At 41.2% G+C, this 24,480-nt stretch overlaps 1 protein-coding gene across 15 annotated transcripts in view; it reads left to right on the top strand.

Moving 5' to 3' along the window:
* The window catches only part of tjp1a (tight junction protein 1a), a 131,414-nt gene that overhangs the window by 89,942 nt on the left and 16,992 nt on the right, over positions 1 to 24,480 (top strand). For 6 of the 15 annotated variants that reach the window (XM_078175221.1, XM_078175224.1, XM_078175225.1 and 3 more), the window contains 15 exons: positions 5,561 to 5,617; positions 6,668 to 6,792; positions 6,980 to 7,082; positions 7,200 to 7,521; positions 7,674 to 7,780; positions 8,845 to 9,013; positions 9,186 to 9,321; positions 14,630 to 14,769; positions 15,155 to 15,260; positions 16,047 to 16,197; positions 18,073 to 18,181; positions 18,297 to 18,516; positions 20,566 to 20,750; positions 21,020 to 21,115; positions 22,809 to 22,835. In XM_078175221.1, the coding sequence (XP_078031347.1) occupies positions 5,561 to 5,617; positions 6,668 to 6,792; positions 6,980 to 7,082; positions 7,200 to 7,521; positions 7,674 to 7,780; positions 8,845 to 9,013; positions 9,186 to 9,321; positions 14,630 to 14,769; positions 15,155 to 15,260; positions 16,047 to 16,197; positions 18,073 to 18,181; positions 18,297 to 18,516; positions 20,566 to 20,750; positions 21,020 to 21,115; positions 22,809 to 22,835 (2,053 nt within the window). The remainder of the gene's footprint in view (positions 1 to 5,560; positions 5,618 to 6,667; positions 6,793 to 6,979; positions 7,083 to 7,199; positions 7,522 to 7,673; positions 7,781 to 8,844; positions 9,014 to 9,185; positions 9,322 to 14,629; positions 14,770 to 15,154; positions 15,261 to 16,046; positions 16,198 to 18,072; positions 18,182 to 18,296; positions 18,517 to 20,565; positions 20,751 to 21,019; positions 21,116 to 22,808; positions 22,836 to 24,480) is intronic. The other 9 variants (XM_078175235.1, XM_078175247.1, XM_033628716.2 and 6 more) reach the window with 3 other exon arrangements.

The raw sequence follows: 24,480 nt of genomic DNA, 5'->3' as shown, positions 1-24,480 counted from the left end.
ACTGGGAGGAATTTTCAATAGTGTGCACAGGGATTTCTCTGGACGCTAAAGCTATTTCCTGCAAACAGGAAGTGAGTGTTTTCCTGTGGGTGATGTGGCCGCTCTTGCTTACATCCTGCCTCGAGCTATCGGAGAAGAGCAGGCACACTGACCTAAAGCTTTGTCAGGATTTTACCTCACCCATGCCATCGTCAAGACACTCGCTCCTGTTAGCCCCATTGCTCAGTATTTCTGTCTTTACCTAAGAATAACCGGGTGTGAATAATACATTGTTCTCGCTTAATGGCACACATGTAAGCCCTCACCCATTCTTTCATCTTTTTTCTTTACTTCTCCCACATTTTCAACCTTTGTTTTTGTCAAAAACAGCATCTTAGACTTTGTGTTTGATACGCCCACTGTGCAAGGCATTCCTGTGGTTAAGATGAAGGGGAGTTAGATGAAGGGAGGTGGTGAGTAATGGGCTCCTGGAAAACCATTTCACTGGCAAAGCACTGATAAAGAGCTTGTATTGTGCCTCCTCTCAGCTTGTGACATTACTCTTAAGATGACCTCATTGTCATCTGCTGCTTTGTCAGTTTCCTTTTTAAAATTATGAAATAAATTCTATAGGATAAGAAAAACAAGATAGGGATGTGTATGACTGCACACCTCTCTGTGCTTTTATTGTGTACTCATTGCCACCAACTTGGTTGTGTGAGCCAGGTCCACATGTTTGTGGCAGTTTCTGGCTGAATGCTTCTTTTTACCAGAACTGAAGTGATGCTCATCAGCTGACTTTTTATATGGTTGCAGACTGGATGGGCGTACAGTGAGCACATTGATGACTGTAGAGACTGAGAGGCATGTGTGAAGACTCTCATGCTCGACTTGACCCTATTTATCATAGCTTTCTGCAGCAGGTTATTATTGTCCGTTTCATCACTCATTTTTTCAGTCCCTTCATCAGTACGCCCCAAAGAACTGGATTAGTCTCTGCCTTTGAAGAGCCTGAGTGAGCTGTTATCTTCTGTACTGGACTCTGTTATGGTGGGCCAGGCAGGGCCAAGCCAGGCTGGCTGTAGCTTGAACAAAGAAACCCTGTAGTGTTAGATCATGGCTGGGGTGTGTGTGTGTGTGTGTTTGTGTCTGTGTGCATGCATATGTCTGTGTCTATGTTTGTGTGCATGAACAAGTACACGTGTGTGATTGGTGGCTGCTCTTTGTTTCCCAGCCCTGGGCCTTGCTGGCCAGAGCTCAAGCCTGACTAATATGGATGTATAAATACACTAGGCTGCCGTCACTTTGTGCAACATCAAGCGCACCATTGTTTCACACAACTCTGTGACTTCAGAGATAAACCGCATCCTTTGTTCCCGTCAGTATTTTGTATTATTTCTTTACTCCAAAAAGAAAACAAGACACACTTGTGTTTATGTCTATTTCGGCCCAACGTTTTCTTTGCCTCTGATCTTTGCTTTTGCACGATCTAAAATGTTTCCATTACAAAATACATGAGATAACCAAATTACCATTTGACACTGAGCTGCAGCTTTTCTGCACAGAAAATTCCTCATTGTGGATTTTGTTTCATGAAAGATGAGACCACATCGCATATGAATTAGCAGTTAGAATTCACCCGGTTAAAGTAAATTGTTTGTTTTCCTTTCACGTCTCAGTAACGCTAAGCTAACACGTGATTTGTGCTCTGTTACTGTCTGCTCTGTACCCTGCTTATACCTCACACTCAATCAGCCAGCCTGTTAATCATCACTTCACATTGCAGTGATTAATTACTGTAATAATCTCATCTGAGACACTGAGCCGTAGTCCCAGTGGAGTAAATATTCTAAGCAGCCTGGTTCCCTCCTTAACCGTCTTGGCTTTCACCAGTTTACTGTGCATCTGTCGTAAACACTGCAGACTGTATTATTCTTTTAAGAGGCTCTTCTTTTGTCACAGATCCCCTGCAGATGTGTTCAACAGTAGAGAATCTGCTTTTTTAGATAAAAATATCCTGTGAGAATCAATATCCTACCTCAGTCCTAACTCACCTGCCAACTTGATTGTTCTGTATTTGTTTTATTTGAACTGCATAAAGAGAAGCCATGCAAAACTCCATTTAACCTGTGTGTAATGACACTAAAGATCATTCTGATTCTGACATCTGTCAAGGGCAGGGCTCTTTCCACTCGCAAACTGAACATCATGACACTGTGAATATGCTCTCTGCTGTCAGCATTGGATTGTGTTGTCAATGTGCTAACTGGCCAACTAGTGTCATGACAGTCTTTCAGTATCCCTTTTTGAATGATGAATACAGACTACCGTCGCCTGCTGCTAAGGAGAGTTATTTCCTCTCACGCAGGCGCAGAATATATGTGCTAGTTGGCCATCAGCTGTATTCTTTTCTGTGTGTTCATGTGCAGCTTTTTGGCCAAGACACAGACGATGTGAGGAAACGCAACATTCGGGATTTGGTGCCGCTAGTTCTCTGATGTCAGTTTGGTGTGTCAGGGCCTTTATGACTCATACACCTGATCTATGACCTCTTACTGGTACAAGAGTGTCTACGCCTTAATGGCTCATACTCATGTACCGTAAGCCCTCCCTTGCAAGGCTATTGGCAGACTGTGGGGGTGTGGATGTCTAGGACTCCAGTGTTTTCAGAGGGTTTAGATTTGGTGGAGCAAAATATGTTTAACACAAAAGGTTTACCTCCTCTTCATTGCCCTAGCTTGCTTTGGAATAGGGATTTAGTTTAATGGTTAGCAAGCAATGTGTGAGAAATGGGAAGAGACAAGGGAGCCGAGAATAAAAAGGAACGTGTCATTCAACATGTCATCCTCTACAGTTTTATGGGCCCTGCCCATTGGTATTGTGTATGTATGCTGTATAAGCAGCCCACAGCCTTGCTCTTGCTCTCCTCCTCCCTCTCCCTGCCTATCAGTGCAACCCACAGTTCAAGGACAAGGCCACCTGCCCGCCTGACCGCCTGGTCACATGACCCCAGCATGCTGTTGTTTCTCATGGTGTAGCCCCCCTAGGTCTGCTTGGACTGTTGGATGAATGAATGGATGAACGGATGGATGAATATATCACAAAACACTTTAGAGGAATGGATGTGTTTGGGGGGGGGGGGGGGGGGGGGGGGGGGGGCTGTGGTTAAATGGGTCAGGTCCCTTCACACAATAGTGGCGTTACTGTGGGAGTCGTAGGGGCAGACAAGGGAGGGGAAGGAGAGAAAGAGAGGGGGAACACCCGAACCCTTTGCGCCAATTATGGACATAAATAACATCCACACAGAGCTGCCATGGAAATTAGGGTCAAAGGGTTAACTGTGTATTCTCGAGGTTCAGGCCAACTGAACTGAACAGAATGAATGGAAAAGATTGAAGCACAAACACAGGATAGGAGACCTACAGTAACTACAGCATACACTACTGCCTACAGGACCAGAGGCCTATATGAAGGTGTTCAGCCTTGTGTTAAAACAGTGCAGGGCGCTACCTTGGTGGTTTTGTGCTGTTTAGGTACCAGTAAGACAATGAAATATGATCCAGGATGTCCAGTTAAGTAACATATTGATGCATCGAAATAGTCAACCAGTCAACCAGGGATATGTGCTTTTATGTAGGCCTGTGTGATTGGCAGTGCAGTAGAGCTTTAGCCATCATGCCACTACTTGTCAAGTATTAGATTAACCACCAACTAATTTGATAATTGATTAATTGGTTTGAGTATTTTTTAAGAGTTTTCTCTCATTCCAGCTTCTTAAATGTGAATATTTTCTGGTTTATTTACTCTGCCATGACAGTTAACTGAATATCTTTGGGTTGTGGACAAGACAAGACATTTGAGGGGGTCATCTCGGGCTTTGGGAAATACTGATGGACATTTTTCACCATTTTCTGACAATTTATCGACTAGTTGCAGCCCTGCAAGTTCCCGAGGACAAAGATGACATATTGCTTGTTTTGTTCTGTCTGCAGTTCAAAACCTGAAGATAAAAAATGACTCCAATTAATCGACTATTCAAAACATCCGTTTGATTTACTTTTGATTGAATCATCTCTCAATGGGTAATTTAAAAAGTTCCTTGTTAACTTTTACATATGTTTTGAGCAGAGTCGTGTCTTCTTCCCAACAAACCTACAGTATTATGTGCCTGGCCGTTTCTAAAAACAACAGACGCTCCCATCAGCTGGCTCTTTGTCTGTGTCCTCATCATATGCAGTTGGCAACATTGCAGTGTGAACCTGCTGTGTGAACTGTGTAGTTAGGTTAAGGGGAGGTGATGACAGTAATGATCATGATGATGATGGGTGAGATGGTTTGGGGATTAGGTGATGATGAAGGGGTGCAGGAGTGAAATTATCACGATGATAGGGTGGGCAGGTGACACGGTGTGTTATTTTAAAAAGCTGATAATAGAAGCAGTGGTAAATAAGCACCCTGCCACGTGTGGTGGTGTTTATGTTTTTTACTTTGCCTGCCACATTGGACTGTGCTCAGCACTCTGCCACGGACAGCTGTACCATCACTCCCTGCAGGCACACAGGCACACAGGCACAGACAGACACACAGACAGACAGGACAGCAGTGTTGCTTCATCAGCTGGAGGGATGCACAGTAAAGATGTAATTTAAAGCTGAGGATATAGCACGCAGGGAGTTTTAAAAAGCTGCTTTAAGACACAAATTGAAGAGTGTCTGTTTGACCTAATAGTAGTAACATATTCTTGTAGTTTCATGTTAGGATTTTTCTAGCATTTTCTGTGCTTAATGTGGAGTAAATATAATTGAAAAAAAGCCTATGCTAAAAGACAAATCATGCATAAAGAGAAACCTTTGTGATGTAACTGAATTAGAGAATGAGTGAAAGGAAAAGATGCCTGCCTAGCATCAGTTTAATCCAGTGTGGCAGGTCAGAGGAGCAGCTAAATACCGTCTTTGCTCCAGCTCTCTCGGATGACCCAGCCAGGAATAATACACGACTGTTCACTCAGTCTCCTGAACCTCAGTCAGTCTCTGCCGGCTGTTTACTCATGCTGCTGTCATTCATAATCTTTTCACATGTAGACTTTTAGGACTCCGGGACTTAGTCGTGCAAATAAGCAATAGAGTCTACCTTGCTGGTAGCCAAACAACAACTCTGCCTGCTGAAACTGAACAGGATATGGGAGCACTAAGCATGCATGTAGTTTTTAGACTGTCACTCTTATCTAAAGCTACATATAAACAGTGGTTCATTTCCAGAATTTTATGAGTCAGTGACATTTTGTGTGTGTTACATAAGTATGTCTTGCACGCCTGTTAAACGTGCCCTCGTTGAGTTACTACTGCTCTTCCTTATAGTAACAGAAAGATTTCACAATAAATAACATGAGTATGCCACCTTACATATAGTTACAGCTAAAAGTTATCATCAAGTTGTCTCAAAGTCTACAAGAATGGAGCATCATAAGCTTCACAAAGAGAGTGTGTGTTGCAGGATTATTGTGACATTATACATTTGTGTATGTACTTTATTAACTGGCCTCAAAATACTGATCCTTTCCCTCTTGTTTCTTGCTTTGCAGAGTGCAGCGATGGAGGAAACGGTCATATGGGAACAGCACACAGTGACCCTTCACAGGGTAAGTGGTTACAACTCTTAAATCCATTCTCCCCTTCTCTTTTGTCTTTTCCCCCCTCTCTGCCTGTCTCTGGCATCTTAATCCTGCAGTATGTCTTGTGTGTTCTTCACTTTTTCCTCCCTGTCTCTTCATGCCCATCCATCTCTCTGCACTCTGTGTACTGAGAGGGCCAGCTGTAGCAGCAGGATGTGTGGTACTGAAACAATAGTCAAGGAACCCAGATGGCAGGAAACAAGGCTAAGGAAGACAGAAATCAGCATCCACATCCTTACTACTTCATTTCGCTTCCTTCCTGTTGGCAACACACTCCTCTCCTTAACACAGCTCCAGGGAAAGAGGTGGATGATGGCTTCAGTCCATGTGCTTTTTATCCTGTGTTAAGTCACACGTAATTATGATAGATTGCACCGGTGCATCTAATTGATGGCCCCCCCTGGCAACATCATCAGATTAACTGTTAAACTATTCAAAGCCATATTCTCCCAGCTGTAGCTGGTACATTAATATATTCATTGTCTTGTAATGCTCAATTTCTTGAATGTACTTTGTTGTGAGATACTAAACTGTACTGTTAGTTGATGCTGTTGTGCAGTGGGATTGTGTAGAGCACCTGTCTAGACTGGCCTGCTTGCTGTAATCTAATTAGTAGCGGCTTTATTGAGGCTGAAGGAGCGGCCCAGTGTGGCCTGCGGTTCTTTGCCTTGTGGTTCTCCTGTGTTGTTGTGGTTGTAAGATTAGCCATTTACATCACATGGCTTTCTCCCTTGGTGCTGGTTTTTGCTCAGGCAAAAAACACAGCAGTCCTCAAAACCTCCATGGAAACCTCTTGGAAAAGTAGGAAAACAACTTGCAAATGCATAGCTTTGCTGTAGACTACAGTAAAAGTATATTATATAAGTATATATTTTTTATGAAATTGCACATTCAATGATAATTAGCCTACAGAGAGCCTGTTAGTCTGTTTTTGTTTACAGCAAAGCCTGCTATAAGTTTAATGTATCTGCCATTTATGCTGTATCAGTCAGTGTGTATGTATTTCTGTGTGTGTAGGCCCCAGGTTTTGGGTTTGGTATTGCCATCTCAGGTGGGCGAGACAACCCTCATTTCCAAAGTGGGGAGACGTCCATTGTGATATCTGATGTGCTGAAAGGAGGACCTGCAGAGGGACTGCTACAGTAAGTCTTTCACCATCGCCATCAATTTTTTGGGGGTTGTAGGAGCACTTATAGTTTGACCTCGGAGTCAGATAAAGTAAGCTCCTATTTATTATATTATATACCATCCTTGTATTAAGAGCATTGACTGACAGAGATCTCCGCAGCTTTATAGACATTGTTAATGGATTTTGTTTGTTTGTTTCAGAGAAAATGATCGAGTGGTGATGGTTAATGCAGTCTCTATGGACAATGTAGAGCATGCATACGCTGTGCAGCAGCTCAGAAAGAGTGGCAAAAATGCAAAGATAGTAAGTTTGACACTGCAGATATTAAAATTGTGTGACATTGTGTGAATTTCTGTGACCCCTGAGGGAAAACCGCAATACTTGTCTCTCTAACACTCAACACTTCCTGTCTATTCCAAGACTATTCGTCGGAAAAGGAAAGTGCAGATCCCTGTTTCCCGGCCAGGGGACAGGGAGACGATGTCGGAGCATGAGGAAGAGGACAGTGATGAGGAGGATGGATATGACCACCATAGTGGTCGTGGTGGCCAAAGTGCCTATGGAGGAGCAAGCGGAGGCACTGGCAGGCGTCCTGATCGTGAGCGTAGCAACAGCGGCAGGCGGGATAATAGTGCCTCGCGGGAAAGGAGCATCTCACCGCGCTCTGATCGCCGATCACAAGCCTCCTCTGCGCCACCCAGGCCTTCCAAGGTCACCCTTGTAAAGTCCCGCAAAAATGAAGGTGAGTAACAAAATGTCCAAGCACATGAGGAGTTGACTGAGTGTCTCAGAGTAAAGGTCAATCAGAGCTTTAATCTCATTTGCATAGAACTAAATGATGCGTCAAATTGATGTTCGCTGTTAATATTACTTTATTTTTATTAACTCTGAAAGTAGAGTATGGACTGAGGTTGGCTAGCCACATCTTTGTGAAGGACATCTCTCCCGAGAGCCTTGCAGCCAGGGATGGAAACATCCAGGAGGGAGATGTCGTCCTTAAGGTGAGAGTGTTTGGGGGAGACGTGGGTTTTAAAAGTGGATAAAACACAGTCAGTGAGGACATTGACATAAAAAATAGAATGAGTGAGGTGGGGTGAAAGAGGAGGAAGCATCCGGTTTTACTGAAAACTTAAACCAGTCTGCAGTGGCGATCTGTGAGCAGCTGAAAGTGGCTTGCAGAGTGAGGTCACAGTTCATTAGTATGCAGACTCACCAGCAGGAATACCACACATTCCACCATTCCTTTGAATTTTTATCCACTCTATCTCTGAGGAGGGAAAAATCCTCCTTCACGTTACAGAGATGCATTCAGAGTCTAATTTACTGTATCAATTGATCTGAGGAGAGGCTGAGACATTTTCCAGTTGAAATGTGGTTGCTGGATAAAGACCAGTGGGAAAAATGTGTAAATAAAGATGATTAAGTTTGGCTTTATACAAAATATATGATGGGGGGAAAAATTACGGACTCTCTGTTTCTCTGACAGAAGTTGTAATCCTAATTATATTAATTTTTAAACTTGTTTGTAGCCTCATAGACATCATTATTTGTCTATCAGTTACCCTCAGTTACCTTGAATTGGTGGAGAAAACGTTATTTTTCTTGCATACCTCCTCAGTGAACAAAGAATCCAGACACAGCCAACATTATTGATGAATTGCAGTAACGGGGGGCTGTGTTTGACAACAGCAAAACTAAATCAAAACATCTGCTTACAAACTTTCACACAACTCCTGCAGTATAATCTAAGTCTAATTTATCTGGTCGTATGATCTGTACTTTCCAAACACGTGGCATTTTTTGCTAAAACCTTACCCTTCAGCATAAAGAGTCTCATGCTCTGATGGGTAGCTGCCTGAACCACGTGCATTCGAACTCTGCTTATGAGTAGCGTTCAAATCCACACTAAGATGCATGTCTATGGAGAACAGTTTACAATTTTTCTTTTCTTTTTGGTGATCCTGTAGTTTTCAGAAGCACGTTGTGGGGTCTACAGACAAGCTGTGTAGTGGTGATGACTTGTGCATTCAGTTCTCATGCTGACCCTCTCCTCTACCTCGGGCAGATCAATGGCACTGTTACAGAGAACCTATCGCTAATAGATGCCAAGAAGCTGATTGAGAGGTCAAAGGGCAAGTTGAAGATGGTTGTGCAGAGAGATGAGCGAGCCACGCTGCTCAACATTCCCGACCTTGATGACAGCATCCCATCAGCCAATAACTCCGATAGAGATGGTGAGTCATTTGATTACACAAAGACCATGTTTTAAAAAAAGACAATTCTTTAATTTTTTGTAGCACCAAGAAAGAAGTTAGAATTATATTTGTCTTGTTATTTTAACTTATTTCACTTACTTAATTTACTTATTGATTAAATGCTAATGCATGTAAAATTTCCATTTCACAGACATTTCAGAAATACATTCACTGACATCAGACCATTCCAATCGATCCCACGGGCGAGGTAGTCGATCACGTTCACCTGACAGGCCCGAGCCATCTGACCTTCTCCGTCACTCACCTCGGCAGATCAGCAATGGCAGGTAAGTGACGCACACAAGCACACTCACACATCTGACTGCAAATCTGTTGATGAGACACAGCTGTCACACATGCCACAGTCATACATTCATACTCCCACCACTCCAACTTCATACATCATGTTCCCACCCACGGGTTAGTGGGTGCTGAGTAAGTACCTTGCACCACTAATGCATAAATCAATGGGTAAAGACATTGCATGCATAAACCATCACACTCCCCATGGAGCCATCACTGGGTTCCAATAAGGCCTTGCTCTGGGAGAGGAGTGGTGAGGAGAGAAAGGATTGATCCACGTCCTCCTGCTGGACTAACGTCTTGCTTTGAAGTGTGCTAGATATTTTTAACCATTTTCTGTACATGGAATCACCTTCAAACCGTATAAGGTTGTCTCAGCCGTATATCGTCTCTCACTTTAAGTCTCGCAAAGCTAGGTTTGATTTATATTCAACACAGCTTTTACTGTTGTTGCCATTACTCATGCCAATGACCTGAACATTAGTGCTTGAAATAAAGTCTATATTTTATAATGCACATTCGATTAATGCATAATTAAACCATAATTCACAGCTATTTTCTGCATATACTCTGTACAGATTAAGTGCTGTTGTAATGACTCATGTTTCTTTGTCCCCTTTTCTTACTGCCAGTTGGAACCTCCAGTAAGTTATCTGTCTTGTAGTTTAGAGGCTGCATAGTTTCCTGTAGCTGATAAACACATAGATGGCAAAGGAGAGCTAGAGAAAGACATGCAAGTGACTGAAGTTTCTCTCAGATGGTGTGGAGCTTGGGTATTGTATACTAACTAGGCAAGAACAAGATACTGAGCTTGGTTGAATGGGACAAGATGACTAACTCCAGTTAATGAAACAGGACTGGGGAGTCAAACAGGCTTGGCAGATTTTGGAGCAGTCCCATGTTAATCCTGTCATCGGCTGTGTGTGATACTTTGAGATAGGAGTGGGTATTGAATCAGGCGCCCCAAACCTTGTGACCTTTAACACTTGTTCTGGATTGAACTGTCAGCATTTCGTATAACCAGACCTCCTTTACATCATATTTGTATAGGACTTGGGTCACAGACACAGGATGCTGTCATACTTAAACAAGGGCTGTCCCAAACAACAGTTTTGGGGCATCGAAGCTTCAGTGAGAAACATCTGCAATTCATCAAAGCTTTTAATTAATGTTGCTACTTGTTAGCATGCAGGTCGCACATTAGCTATAAAAGCTAGAAATAAGAATACTTGGCAAGATGGCTAAGCTGTTCGTTGTAGATTTGTGATATGCCAGTGTCCTTTGGCATATCTGGGACTCCACGTTTTGGGAGTCGTCTTTGCAAATTTTGAAATTATTCCAAACACTTGACCTTTTCGACATCTTGCAAGCTGGTCACTTGCTGGTGACTGACGTTACATAAGAGTGAGCTGAAGTGACAAAACTATCACTAAGTGTAAATGTCCTTGTCTGAGAAAAACTAAAGGTAATAATTTTGATGCATAATAAATAATGTTGATAACTCTTCCTTAATTTATGGGCTGTTTTGGATTTTCTTTGGATAATGCATACAGTATCTTTACAAAAAAAACCTGCTGCATTTGAATACTTATTTGGACATTGCTTACTTAAACTATGAAGCATTTGGGTCAGCCCTGCTCAAAGCCCCAAAAAAAACTCTGCTACAGAGAACATGTTGAGATAGAAAACTATCCAGAGGTGCTATTTCATTTTCAGTTTCATTGCCAATCAAGTAGTGGCATTTTTCTCCAGACTTTTGTGATGTTGATGACATCAAGGTCTGATTATGTGAGATACAGGTGCCCAACATGCTGTTTATAATAAACTCTCTTCCTGAAGGGAGAAATGCCTCACAGGATCAGGTATACAAAACCCAACTTAAGCTTAAAAAACAGTCGTCTTTTAAGATATTTCTTGCCTGAATTGTTTTGTACAAACCCACACACTGAGTGTTGTAGCTGCAGGATGGTAGTTCAGTGTGCTGCTGTTAGTTTAGCTCTCTGGCTTACTAGTTGCTTGTCAGTGTTATCATATAACTAGATTAACCCCCAGTGATGTCGTTTCATTAGATAGTACGTTGTGTCAGAATGTGGAGTAACCTAACTTGTTTCAATGCAGGATGAGAGCAGGGTCACTGTTGCACAGATTGCTTCCAATGTAAGTGAACGAATCCCTCTGATAACAGGCCAGTGTGTTTTTGTTTGAACGTTTATCACTGTTATACTTTTGTTGCTCTTTTCCTGATTCCTCCTTTATCTCTGTGCACCAAACTTATGCCTGTCCAGCAGTAAGAAAACAAAATGTTCAGTCATTTTACTTGTGTGTATTATTGCACATTTAGCACGACTGGTTAACTGGTAAACACGTGAACTGTCATAAGAGGAGTTACACCTGCTTCTCATGTGTTTGTGGTTGAAGAAGTAACTAAGGAAACAACAGTCTGACTGTGAAGAGCCTGTGATGTAAGGCAATGTTTCTACTATCTCCCAGTTTAGGAGGGGGAAAATAAAGGAATTTGACATACTTCCCACAGTGCTTTGCCCCAAGCCAGATGGTTCGCTTAACCTGATTGGCTGTAGGGCTTAGAGGCATGCTATTCCCCAGGGCATGGTGCTGTCGCATGTTTTTGAATCAGACATATCATCAGAAACGCCCTTCATGCAGAGTCTCTCTTAGTGAGCATGAGTGTACTTTGCACATAGGCTCTCTTCAAGGAATTTAATTCGTCTTGATAAGCATCATGGTTCAACTTACAGATACATTTGTGTGAGTAATATTTGTTTCATTTCTAGTTCTTGATGTGCTAATCTTAGCGTTAGATTGTTTGTTTACAGGGGTGAACTTTTGCTCTCGCACATTTTGTTTGTTCTGCAAGAGTTGTCACTAAATTGAGTCAGTTTTGTTCTTTAAATATTTTGGAGCTTGTGGATGAATGTGAAATTATAGAGACCGGGACTGTAATGCAGTGTAGAGATTCTGGTGTGGCCGTACCATATTTTTTGCATTGTTTTTGATGTCTGTGCAGCCACATCTCTCCTGCTCCTTCACTTTTTCCGACTCTCGCTCCCCTTGCTCCCTCTCGTCTGTACCCATACTGTAAGAATGTGTAAGCAAGGGGATTGAACAAAGGCTTCTGTCAAATGGTGTTTGTCAGCATGAAGCCGTTTTTAGCACCATTCTGCAGCAAGGAACAGCAGATTTAGGCCACAACACTCTCCCTCACTCCTCTCTGTCTTTCTGTCCCTTGCTCTGTTTGTTTGTCCCTCTCTTTCTCATTCATCCATTACAAACACACAGACACAAACACACACTCTTGTCTCTCTCTCTCTCTGCCGCTACAATTCTGTTATTTATCCTCAGGCTGCAGCTCTCAAACAAATCCCATACACATCTCTCTAATGCTGAAACTGCTGACATATAAAATTGCACAGATCAGATTCATGTGTAAAGCTGAGTTGTAGTGAGAGATGCTGACACAGTCAATGCTGGGGATTCATGACTACGGCCAAAGTTATAATCGCAATTCTTTTTTTAAATATTGAGATCACAATTATTTATCTCGCTGATTCATCGATTTTAGGGACAAAATATTTTTATTGCACTGCTTTCACTTCCATGTGACACTACGTTCCTGCTAACATACAAATCTTTGCATTAAAATAAGATTTAGAAATAAGGTTCTTCTTTACCTGAATTCAGTCCATCTCCTAGACGCAAAATATGAACAAAATTGTAACAAAAATAGAGGCTAGCTAAAAATAAATATGGCTTTCACAGTGTTACGTTATGGTGACGAGCTGTTTTGGATGTCTGAGGTGACACTAGAGAAGGACTGGGATCCAGTGAGACAACATTAGTGACGTCATTCTTCTTGGTCTTCATGCATTCATTGTACTGCATATTATGGTGTTTTTTTAGGTGGCTAAGAAGTTAGTTGTGTTGCTTTGAGGAGCAGTCACATCTCATGCACTCTTTGCATATGATTTGTTCTCATAAATCCAAAATTCTTCCAAACAGTGGATGATGAGGGTCGATGACGGATTTTCATTTTGCCTGTTTACAGTCACAACATTCAGAAAAGTTTTTTTACAGGCTGCTGCTGCAGTGTGTGCACGTATTGCCTTGACAGCTCTTCAAAAGTGGAGGCTGACTTTCGGAAGTGCTTGATTTGATATGCAGCAGAGGTTTCTATTAGCAAAGCTCTGATTTTAAACGTTAATATTTCATTCAAGAGTGTTCATTTAGGTGTCGGAAGTCAAAATAGTGATCATGATAAACATTAGGTTGATTGTGTAGGCTTGTTCAAGGCCCTAGAAAAGGCCGGCCATGCTGCGGTGAGAAGAAACTGTAAATAAAGTCAGCAGCTGTGCAGCTAACAGGTTTAACCCTAAGGGTCAGTCACTGCGTGTAAATGAATGTACTTGTGAATGGATTTGCATTGATGTTTTGCCATGTTTTATTTATGGCTGGCTACACTGTTCTGTACACTTTGCCTACACTGTATATTTTCATACCGCATGAGCAAAAATAAGAGAATGGGAGAAGTTTCCTAGTCTGAGCTGGTGGCACAGCCTGCACCTTCACATTCTTCTAGAAGAGCTTCTGAATGCAGCTCAAGTACTGTGCCAGCAGGCAGTCATGTGACCAGATTGGAATTCAACCATTGTTTTAAGCAGCAGAGGCCTTTCTACTCTGTTAGACATGGCCTACAAGACTCCCTCTCACATGCACACACTCTCACACACACACCGTTTCCTCTTGTTTATTCTATCCAGGTTAAACAGGAACTTGAACTGAAAAGTATCCTAACTCAAGAGTTTATGTTGGGAGACTTGGTTTGATTTTTCTTTCTCTGCCTGTGTGCTTTTATTGGAACGGTTATTAAAATGTGAGTTTACATTAGTTTTCCAGAAAGAAATTAATTTGGAAATATAAAATATATGAACAATGTCTGCTTCAGTTTAATATAACAACAGTTTCTGGTTGGGAATGTAGTTTTGACACAATGCATGTATGACACCATTAAACTTAGGACTGGTGACAAATTTGCAGGGCTTTTTCTTTTATTAGCTTCCTGTCTCCTCATGAAATTTTCTGTCCATGTGCTGCATGGTTCATGCTATTTCCTTTCAGGACAAAATTATATAAACACATCCAAGGTCATTCTTACACCCACTGAAACCAGCAAAAATGTTGCAGTCATTTAAGGATTCCATTAATGGAAACTGTCTTTGTTTACAGCCTTGACAGTCCACTTGTACTGAATTGCCATGTTATTTTTGTCTGTTTCAGCCATCGAAGTCGAGATGAAGAACGCGTATCCAAACCAGGGGCCATGTCCACTCCGGTCAAAAGCTCTGACGATGGTGTGTTGTCTCAGGCCAGCGACCAGGCCAGCTCCAGAGATGACAAACAGTTACCTCCGCTGCCTGGTACGGAAACCTCTGCCTGTCAGCCATCAGCTCTAGGGATTAGTGTGGTTTCTCATGTTTGTCTCAGCTTTCACCACCTTTTATACTTCCTCATCTCATTGTCATTAGCACAGTAGGGTTTCAGTAAGGTCATAAAGAGATTTTCACTAAGGCTCAGTCTGCATGTTGCTGTGGTTTAATTAACTCTACAAGTATTTTTTTTTTCCCTGTAGAGCTGTGTATAAAGAAAAATTATTAAGAGAAGGAGTGTGTCAGGTGTCAGATGCACCTTTACAATAAACTCCACTGTGGCTGTATAAAGCACCTAAAAGAACACAATCTAAACTGTTGTTTATTGTGTGATATCATGGTTTTACATGTTTTGCTATGTTTGTTTTTGTGGCAGAACCAAAGCCAGTTTATGCACAGCCTGGTCAGCCTGACGTGGACCTTCCTGTCAGCCCCTCTGATGCCCCAGTACCCAGCGCTGCTCATGATGACAGCATCCTCAGGTAAATGTCCTCAATGCTCACGTCCAAAGCACCTTTAGCCAGATTAATACTTTTCATCTGCTCATGTCCACAAGGGGCTGCATGGACCCTTATGTTGATGTCTGCACACAGCCCAAAATTCGTGACCATGCAGATTGTAGATATAGCAAGCGCACCGCACATGCATGCTCCAGTTACAGGTGGTGCTTCTCATCGATGCTTCTCATGTCTTGCATTAGTGTGCTGCATTCCCTGTACCTGGTCCTGCTCTCATTAAGCGGTCACACAATATATTTTCTCCTTTTACATGCTTCTTGTTGTTTTTTGCTGTTGTGAGGTCGTCATTTTCTTTCCTGATGTGCGTGCTTTCTCTTCTTATTTGTCTGGTTCTTGATTTTTATCGTGGTTTGCAAATAGTGTTATGGTGCATTACCGCTACCAACTTAAATGAAGTGCGGATTGAGAAATGTGCATGCCTTGAACGCTTGACCGACGTGGAGCCTGGGGATTGAAGTATGAATGGAACCAAATGCACGCAACCAGTATAGGTCCGCAGCTGTTAGGTGCAAGCCTTTACAGTATCGAGTGTATATATTCACTTTATTATTCACTTGAAAAATAAGCTTACCTGTCATATACTTGAAATTAGTTCAGATATTCTGGTTGTTCTGGCTCTGACGTTAACACCACACTCTGCTTGCATGAATAGCTGGCTGTGTTCTGTGTCTCTTGCAATGATTGTTTTTAAATCCACGATTTGCTGACCTTTTTGCCTAATGCTATCTGTCTACCTGTGTTCTCCTGCAGGCCGAGTATGAAGCTGGTCAAGTTCAAGAAGGGAGAGAGTGTCGGTCTGCGGCTAGCAGGAGGGAACGACGTGGGAATTTTTGTGGCAGGTGTTTTGGAGGACAGTCCTGCTGCCAAGGAGGGGCTGGAGGAGGGAGACCAGATTCTCAGGGTACGCTACACTCCATTACTTACGCAACACGGCGACTGCTTGCCTTCTGCAGTAACATGTAAACGTGAAATGTAGTTATTGAAATAGTGGTGAGGGATTAAGAGAATCCCACTTTTACACATTTCTGCTGGAGGACCCTGATTTGACCGTATATATTTTACCGTTTTTGTCTACATGTACATGAGAGATATTTTAGAAAGGGAGAATATTGCCAAGGCAGCAGTTCAGTGGGTTGAAAGGACAGATCATTTGGCAAAAAGTTTAAATAAGTATATCTAATTCGTGTATCACAGCTGAAGTGGACTATTTTTTTTTGATTCTCTGTAAAAGATGTCCTTTCATTGCACCGTCTGTCAGAGCGCTCCAAGAAAAAACTCCTCAGGCTACACTGTCATTATCAAACATGCCAGCCTCAGTTGAAAAATTGGACTGCGGTAGGGAGGAAATCTGTCGCTTGTAAACACAAGTTTTACAGTAATCGGGTGTGTAAGTGTATTCTCTCTCCGTCCAGATTCTTCCCAGTAACTTGTTGGTTTTGTAGCCATGTAAACACAGTGTGTGTGTTACTTCTCTGAGTCACAGGTAGATGTTGCTGACGTCGATCTTTTCGTTAAATGCTTTGTATTTGCAGTGTGTTGTTTTCGTATTATGTAGATTGTAACATGATTTTAAGGTATTGTTTTTGTTCATAGTTCATTCAGGCTTTCTTGTTTAGAAAGTATTAACTGTGCCTATTTTTTTCCATGTCACATGTATGAAAGTGGGAAGAACATCTGGTGTTATTGTCAAAATAGTGGCTACCCACACTACCTAATCAGTGGTGAAACTATGTGATTCCATGGCCACAATAGTTCTATTTCTGTGTTAAGAGATCTTGGGAATACATTACAATATATCTGTCAGTGTGTGAGTCATTGCGAGTTCTGCCTCGTGTCAAAACTCCCCTTGTTTCCAATGTGAAGACACAATAGAGGTCGTTCTTGCACTCTGACCTCGGAACAGTTGACTTTCTGTCTCACTGAACACTAGAGTAACAGTGTTGATGGGATGATGAAAACCCTCTTGATGTCAGTGTTGGATCCATTCTGACATGTTTATACAGCAGCCAAGCATTACATCTGCTTTGTTTAATGCTTTAACTGTGAAGCTGTATAATCGTGCTCTGCGCAGACAGTTCTTTATCCCCCATGACATAAACATTTATAGACTGCTTTTATCTCATAGACAAATCTGTCCATTACCGAATCTCCTTCCCTTAATGAATATACTATGTCTTGTGTTCCTCCCACTCCAGTGTGTGTTCTCTCCACTGTGCAAACACTCCTCAAAGACTTTCAGGACATTGTTTTCCATCTTTAGATGGTTTCCCTTTGGTCATGGTGTGCTAGTGGAGATAAAGACGTCAAGCCCTCTCCTGTTTCTGGGAAGGATAAAGGTGTCTTTCTGAGGTTCAGTGATTCAGACCATGTGTTTCTGGTTCCCCTGCTGCCCCTCAAGCAGAGTCAATAAACAGCAGTTATTGTGTTTGGGATGTAGGCTGCAGATGAGGAGGAGGCTGCATGGTTGAGGGGGGAATACACTGCCCTGCTTCTGTTGAGGAAGTTTTTCTTTCCCTATGTTACTTCTGAGAATAAGAAGAACATATGCTAGAGTTATTTGGAAAAAGTAAAGATTTTAAAAGTTGAAAAATTAGTACACTTTCAACAATTGTTAAGCATTAAACAGTGATTAGTGAAAAGTGTATGAGGATTAAGGAGGCCTTCTGTAACATGGCTTAAGAGTTTATAGGTTACTGTTTTGTATGGTACTCTACTAATCCTTCAGTGGACTTTAAGTTGATTGTTAATTGCTCCGTCTTCTGTTCTGCATCCGTAGGTGAACAATGTGGACTTTGCAAACATCATCCGGGAGGAGGCTGTGTTGTTTCTGCTGGATCTCCCAAGAGGGGAAGAAGTTACTATTTTGGCCCAGAAGAAGAAGGATGGTGAATGATGCCAGTATAAAGCACTGTGCCAGTTGTGTAAACGCATCAGGCATTAAAACGAGCACATTTAAAAGGTTTCTGTCATCATCTCTGTTATTTTCTGCTTTTTCCTTAGTGTACCGGAGGATAGTGGAATCAGACGTAGGTGACTCCTTCTACATTCGCACACATTTTGAATATGAGAAAGAGTCACCGTACGGGCTGAGCTTTAACAAGGGTGAGGTGTTTCGTGTTGTAGACACGCTCTACAACGGCAAGCTAGGCTCCTGGCTCGCTATCCGTATTGGCAAGAACCATCAGGAAGTGGAAAGGGGCATCATCCCCAACAAGAACAGGTAAAAGAAGTTTTAGGTCACACCTTTAATACCTGTACGGCTTGTTGTGGCACTTTATGAATGGGCAGGGGCGGAGGCAAAGGAATGTAAGCATTGTGGTTAATCTGAGAGTTTCATGAAAACATTTGAGAGCACGTTTATTCAATCTTCTCTGTTTTTTAAAGGGTATTATTTGTATTTCTGTAACTGTATTTAAGAAAGTAATTCTATGTTATAGTCCGCATATACTGGAATTTCTTTAAAAGTAGGGCATTTTTAGTTTTTAAGGATTATTGCGTGAGGTTTGTGAGGACTCTGTGAGGCCCATGTGTCTGAGGATATGTACTGTGGCTCATGATCCAGCATCGTTTTATCTAGGCCTGCCTCTACAGCCTTCAACAGCCCCTGGCAATGTTTACACAGAGATTCCTCACTGTCCTGCTGACAGAGCAGACATCGCTTTCCACATGCTGCATGCGTTTCTATCGCTTACATTTAGGCATTGTGAAATATGTCTCCGCTTCTCTGCCAAGATAAACTTGCCTCCCTGGATATTCTTTCAAAATATAAATCCCTAAAATCTCACTCAGCATTCAATAATATTATTTTATTTAAAAACATGCATCAAAGGAAGAACATTGTTATTAAAAGCCAAAAGGAACGAGTTCTTCCCCGGTAGGCCCACTGCATTACTAACCTTACTGCCTACCACTGTTTGTGTTGTTTTCCAGTTCACTTGTCTGTGTAAAGAATGTATTGACCCATCTGCAGTGATCTTAATATGTAAACTGTAGGGAACAGACTAAAAATGTTCCCACTGACTGTGTTTACGTGCACAAAATATTCCAGTTTCTGCCCTTATTCCAAAAAATATTCCTACTAAGTTTACATGGGTAATGAAAAGGAATATTCCACTGATATTCCCATTTACATGCAGCCATTCACACTCTGATTTACATGCCCTGACATGTCATGCATCATTTCAAAATATGGAAAATTGGAGTGGTTGAAGCTGCTTGCCATATTGCTTTTTTGCATGATGACAGGATTTTTTCAAAGTTTCCCCCCAGACTTGTTTGACTGTGCAAATACAGCCTCCCTCTTTCATTCCTTCAGCCGCTTTCTTGAAAATGTCAGCGTTGCAATATTTGCGCATACCCAAAAAGTTGATATCCAAGTCTTTCATAATGTTTTAAAGTAGGTGTATTTTTCCTTCCAGACAGAAATGTGGGCTTCTGTTTTGAGCATGCTTCTCTACCCCAGCCTTGCAAACTGTTGGTTAGTTAGTTAGTGTACAGTGCATCCATGACAAAGCAGAGAACTGGCTGTAAACTGGGAAGAGGCCATGTGTTGCAAACTGTGGCAAAAACTGCAATAGAGAAGCATATTCTGAATGTGCTCTATACATGTCCAAAGAATGCTCCTAATACCTGAATATCTGCATATGCATAGAATATGCTGTTTACATGACCCATATCATATTCAGAGTATTGTCATATTCAGAATAATAGTGGAACATTTGTATCCATGTAAACGTAGTCACGGTTTTATAAATAAGGCTTGCCATTTTACTGCAAAATCTTACCTTCGTTTCTGTTACACATACACTGTATGTGACCTGTGTCATTACGTTGGGAAACGACAATGTAAAACAGTGAGATTATGAATATCAAAGCGCTGACTCTGTTATTCTACTGCCAAGAGTTCACTGAAAAATCATTGGGTTATGTGATGTTTTAGCTTCTCATAATGTGAACACTGGGCTATAAATTAGGTTGTATTAGCCCCTAAGGCAACGTATCAATTAGCCCAAATATAAAGCAGCTTTTAAGCATTTCGTCAGCATTTCTTCGGTCATTAATGGCAACTACTCCGTAATGAGTTTGACAACCATTTACAGCTCAGTATTGTACAGTGGTGTTACAGTTACACTGCCAGTATATCGCCATGGCTGTTCCCTCCAAACATTAGTGAGCTGTCAGATAAATACCTGAACAATCTCAAAGTGCACTTGATTGCAGTTTTGACTGAAGTACTGGCATCTGACCTTACTCCTGCTTCTCTGTCCAGAGCTGAGCAGCTATCCAGTGTGCAGTACACCCTTCCCAAAACACCAGGAGGCGACAGAGCAGACTTTTGGAGATTCAGAGGATTGCGAAGCTCCAAGAGGAATTTGCGGAAAAGCAGGGAGGACCTGTCGGCCCAGCCAGTCCAGACCAAGTTCCCTGCCTATGAGAGGGTGGTGCTGAGGGAAGGTAAGAGTGTGTTGGCAAAGGCAGTAACAGCAATGAACTCCCGCATATCTTTATACTTTGATTTAGGAAGAACTTACAACGCTGTGGACAGATTTCAACCTTGTAGCCTAAGGTCTTTCACAACACTGAGTTCTAGCTAGCTGACATCTATAGTTTTAACGTTTCTATGCTTCTAAACATTGTAAAGTTATTGATTTGTAAAATGTTTGTAAGTGTTATATGATGCTAAGCATTTGCACTCTCAATGACATGGTCTTGTTCTTGCACAGCTGGGTTCCTGAGGCCTGTGGTTCTCTTTGGGCCGATAGCAGATGTGGCCAGAGAGAAACTGGCCAGGGAGGAGCCAGACATTTTTGAACTAGCAAGTAAGTGATGAAATACTAATCACCCTCTGTTCTAATGTTCACGTTCTGTGTGGTGTCCTATTGTGGGTCTTGTGGGGATGCACCGATTTATTGGCTGATATTCACCTTGTTGACTGCCATCAGCCTTTCAGCAAATAAGATGACATTCACTGACAACAGTGGCCGATGTTTGTCTGTTGCGTCATTTCAGTTTTGCGCAGGCTCAAAAGCAGGGCTCGAGACTAACAATAGAAAACGTGTTTAGGACAAACTGAGATCTTCTTCTGGACTCCTTCGAGACGAAAGGATGCAGTAGACTTATAATTGGCACGACATATTATTTCAGTTTCGCCTGATAATGCTACACTGTGAACAACAAATCCATGTTGAAATCAACAGGATGAGAGCTAGTTAATGTTAGCACCTGCTTACGTAGATTACGTTGAGTTACATGATCTATTCAGTACAAATGAGTATTGGCGAAGAAAGTTATAATGCTATCATGATGTGTTCAAATGTATGATATTGTAGAGGGTATTTTGAGATGTTTTTCATGTGAAACAAGGTTATATTATACAGTAGGTTGTTTCAAACATTTGAATAAAGGAATTTTCGTTCAGTCAAAGATATGTAATGAAGGGCTGAAAGTCTGTAAAACAGTTATTTTACATACTGAAGATTTCTTTGTTTCCCTGGCACGAAAGGGGGGATAAATAACAACAAAAACAAAATAAACATCAACAGAAAACATCCGTATTATCCCAGAATATCACAGTCTGTGCATCCCTTGTGTCTTGCATGAGCAGGAGACCACACTCTTAATTCACACACTAAGTCTGAGGACTGTCAAAGTTCTCAGGATCTATCAAATATTTACAGTAGTGGTCAGTATCTAATAGATGTTGAACTCACTGCTGGGTCAGAACCTCTACTGCGTACCTGTCATTTTTAAAATCCAAATGGTAGCTCTACACTCTTAGCTCTTGAATTTCCATCAATAAAGTTTATCTTATCTTATCTTACACACTGGTTTAGCAAAATTTATTCTACTGACTTTAACGTCTCTGAACAAATTTTGAGAATTCTTCTGTTGGCGATTTGTAACAGTAAGTCTCATGGCAGTCAATACCGCATGTGACTCTCTTTTCTCCTCCTCGGCATTACATTTTGGTAGCATATTCTTTGTAGAAATACACCACTGCTGTTGGCTGCTTCAATTTTTAGCTAAAACTGAAGCAAATGGTCATTCACCGGATGCCCATTTCTTAAAAAAAAGATGGCATACTGCTTTATTGGAGAATATTACTACTACTCCAAATTCCCAATTTATTTTAGTGGGTCAGTTTGTCAGGTTAGTCAAGTTGTGTCTGTTAGTTCCTGTGTTTATTTATAGCTTCTCTATCTCTCTATCTTTGTTTTTCCTTTCACTGTTGTGCGCTCCAAGCAGAGCTGCATACTCTTATTCATTTCAGTCCTCACCCGCTGCCTCTTACTTTGTGAAACTGCAACCTTCTTTAATGCGTGGTTTTATTTTAACACTCAGTATTGAATTTCAATTACTTTAAGTGCACACCCACGCATGCCAGTGCAACCATACACACACACACACACACACACACACATATTGAGCACACAATCACATTAAATATTTCCATTCCTTGATGTTTATTTGCGTAACTCCAGTGATGTTTGTGTAACTGTATTTTCTTTTCAGAAACACAGCAACAACAAGGAGGGGAAAGTATGTCACTTAGTGCATCAACTTTTGTTTCATTTGATTCAGTGAATGGCAGATAAACTGTAAACTGGTGTTTGGTGGCTAGCTGGCCTATAGATGTGTCAACAGTGTGTGTTGGGGAATAGCACTTGATTTGTGAATTAACGTTTGTTATTACAATTGGCAATAACAATTCTTTTAGACTATATCAGGATGATTGTTAAAACAAATCACAGAAGAGCTGAAACAGAAGAAATGCAATTTCACACTAAGACACAGCTACTTTTAATTTTCCTGTAATTTTTTCAGTGGAAAGAAAATCTACTTTTGATACTGTACTTTTTGATTTATTGACTGAAATTGCACTTGACTATGGTAAACAAAAAACACAGCTATCATTGAAATTATATCTATTTAATATTTTCAAAAGCTCCACTGCATTAGCACGGATCACATTTTGGACATCTAAATATGCTAGTGTTTTCCACTCAACACATTTATGCCCAAATTTAAGTCTCTAAGGAGCTGTGTGTCATTGTGATATTGCGTGTTGATCATGGAAGAGATTAGTGAATGCAGATTAATGTACAGCAGTATATACTGTAGTAATTTCACAGTTAAATTTAGTGGTATTCCCCTCTTAATGGCATCATGTAGAGAGACAACAAGGCAGCATGTAGAGCTGTGCAGTTAATATGCCATGAAAACTGAGATGTGTGAAGTTGCTTTTCAACAAAATCATCAGGAAATGATCAAATAATGCAGAATTCACTGCGAATGTTAAAGTTGACATTCATTTTTATGCTTTTTGTACTAATTTTTCCATACTTTCCCATAAAATACCACATCTAAAAAAATGCAACAAATCAACACGGCATTAATCACCCAACTGGAGGATTTGCACAGATTTTCTTTTAAAAAAAATGCCCATAATATTACATAGATGAAATAAACCATCTCAGCAATCAGCTGAAAAATGAACCATCTATTTATGTGCTTATATCAATGACTGTTAGGGGTGTAACAGTTCACTAAATTCACAGTTCACCTTGATTTTTAAAATTTTAAATGTATGAAAAACTAACATAATTTGGGCTGTTTTTTGTGTACAGACCAACCAAACTGAAAGCCTTGTGCAGAACGAATGCAGTACGAATATGTGTATTGTTACACCCCTAATGACTGTATATAAAGATGGACAACACTTCTCCACTTCCTCCCACTGTACAAAAATGAAGCCAGAATATCCCAGATATGGCTGCTGCCATCTTGGGCTGCTGATGCCATTTGGAGTCAGAGTCTACGCTGTAGCGATCTCTGTAGTATTGAATTCCAGTTGGCACACACAGCTGTCACTTAAGACGTCAAACCCCTTTTTTATAGCATCAAATAACTAATTAAAACCAAACTTACCCAAAAAAAACAACACTAGAAATAAACCAGCTTTGTACTTTGATTTTTTTAGTTTGGCCCATGTCCCATCTGCTAACATGGAGGGGGCAGGGTTTATGACCTCTACTGTAGCCGGTCACCAGCCTGCGATCAAAATGGCTTGGCGTTTTTTTTGGAAGCTGTCATGTCATCCATCTTTATATACAGTCTATGGTTCACATCCTAAAATAAGTCTCATGACACTGTGAGCATTCAGACACAGTGTCCACACAGCAAA

The sequence above is a fragment of the Epinephelus lanceolatus genome, chromosome 2 (genome assembly GCF_041903045.1).
Source record: "Epinephelus lanceolatus isolate andai-2023 chromosome 2, ASM4190304v1, whole genome shotgun sequence".
Taxonomy (NCBI): domain Eukaryota; kingdom Metazoa; phylum Chordata; class Actinopteri; order Perciformes; family Serranidae; genus Epinephelus; species Epinephelus lanceolatus.
Note: the sequence above shows the minus strand (reverse complement) of the source record. Positions and strands in the feature narration are given on the sequence as shown.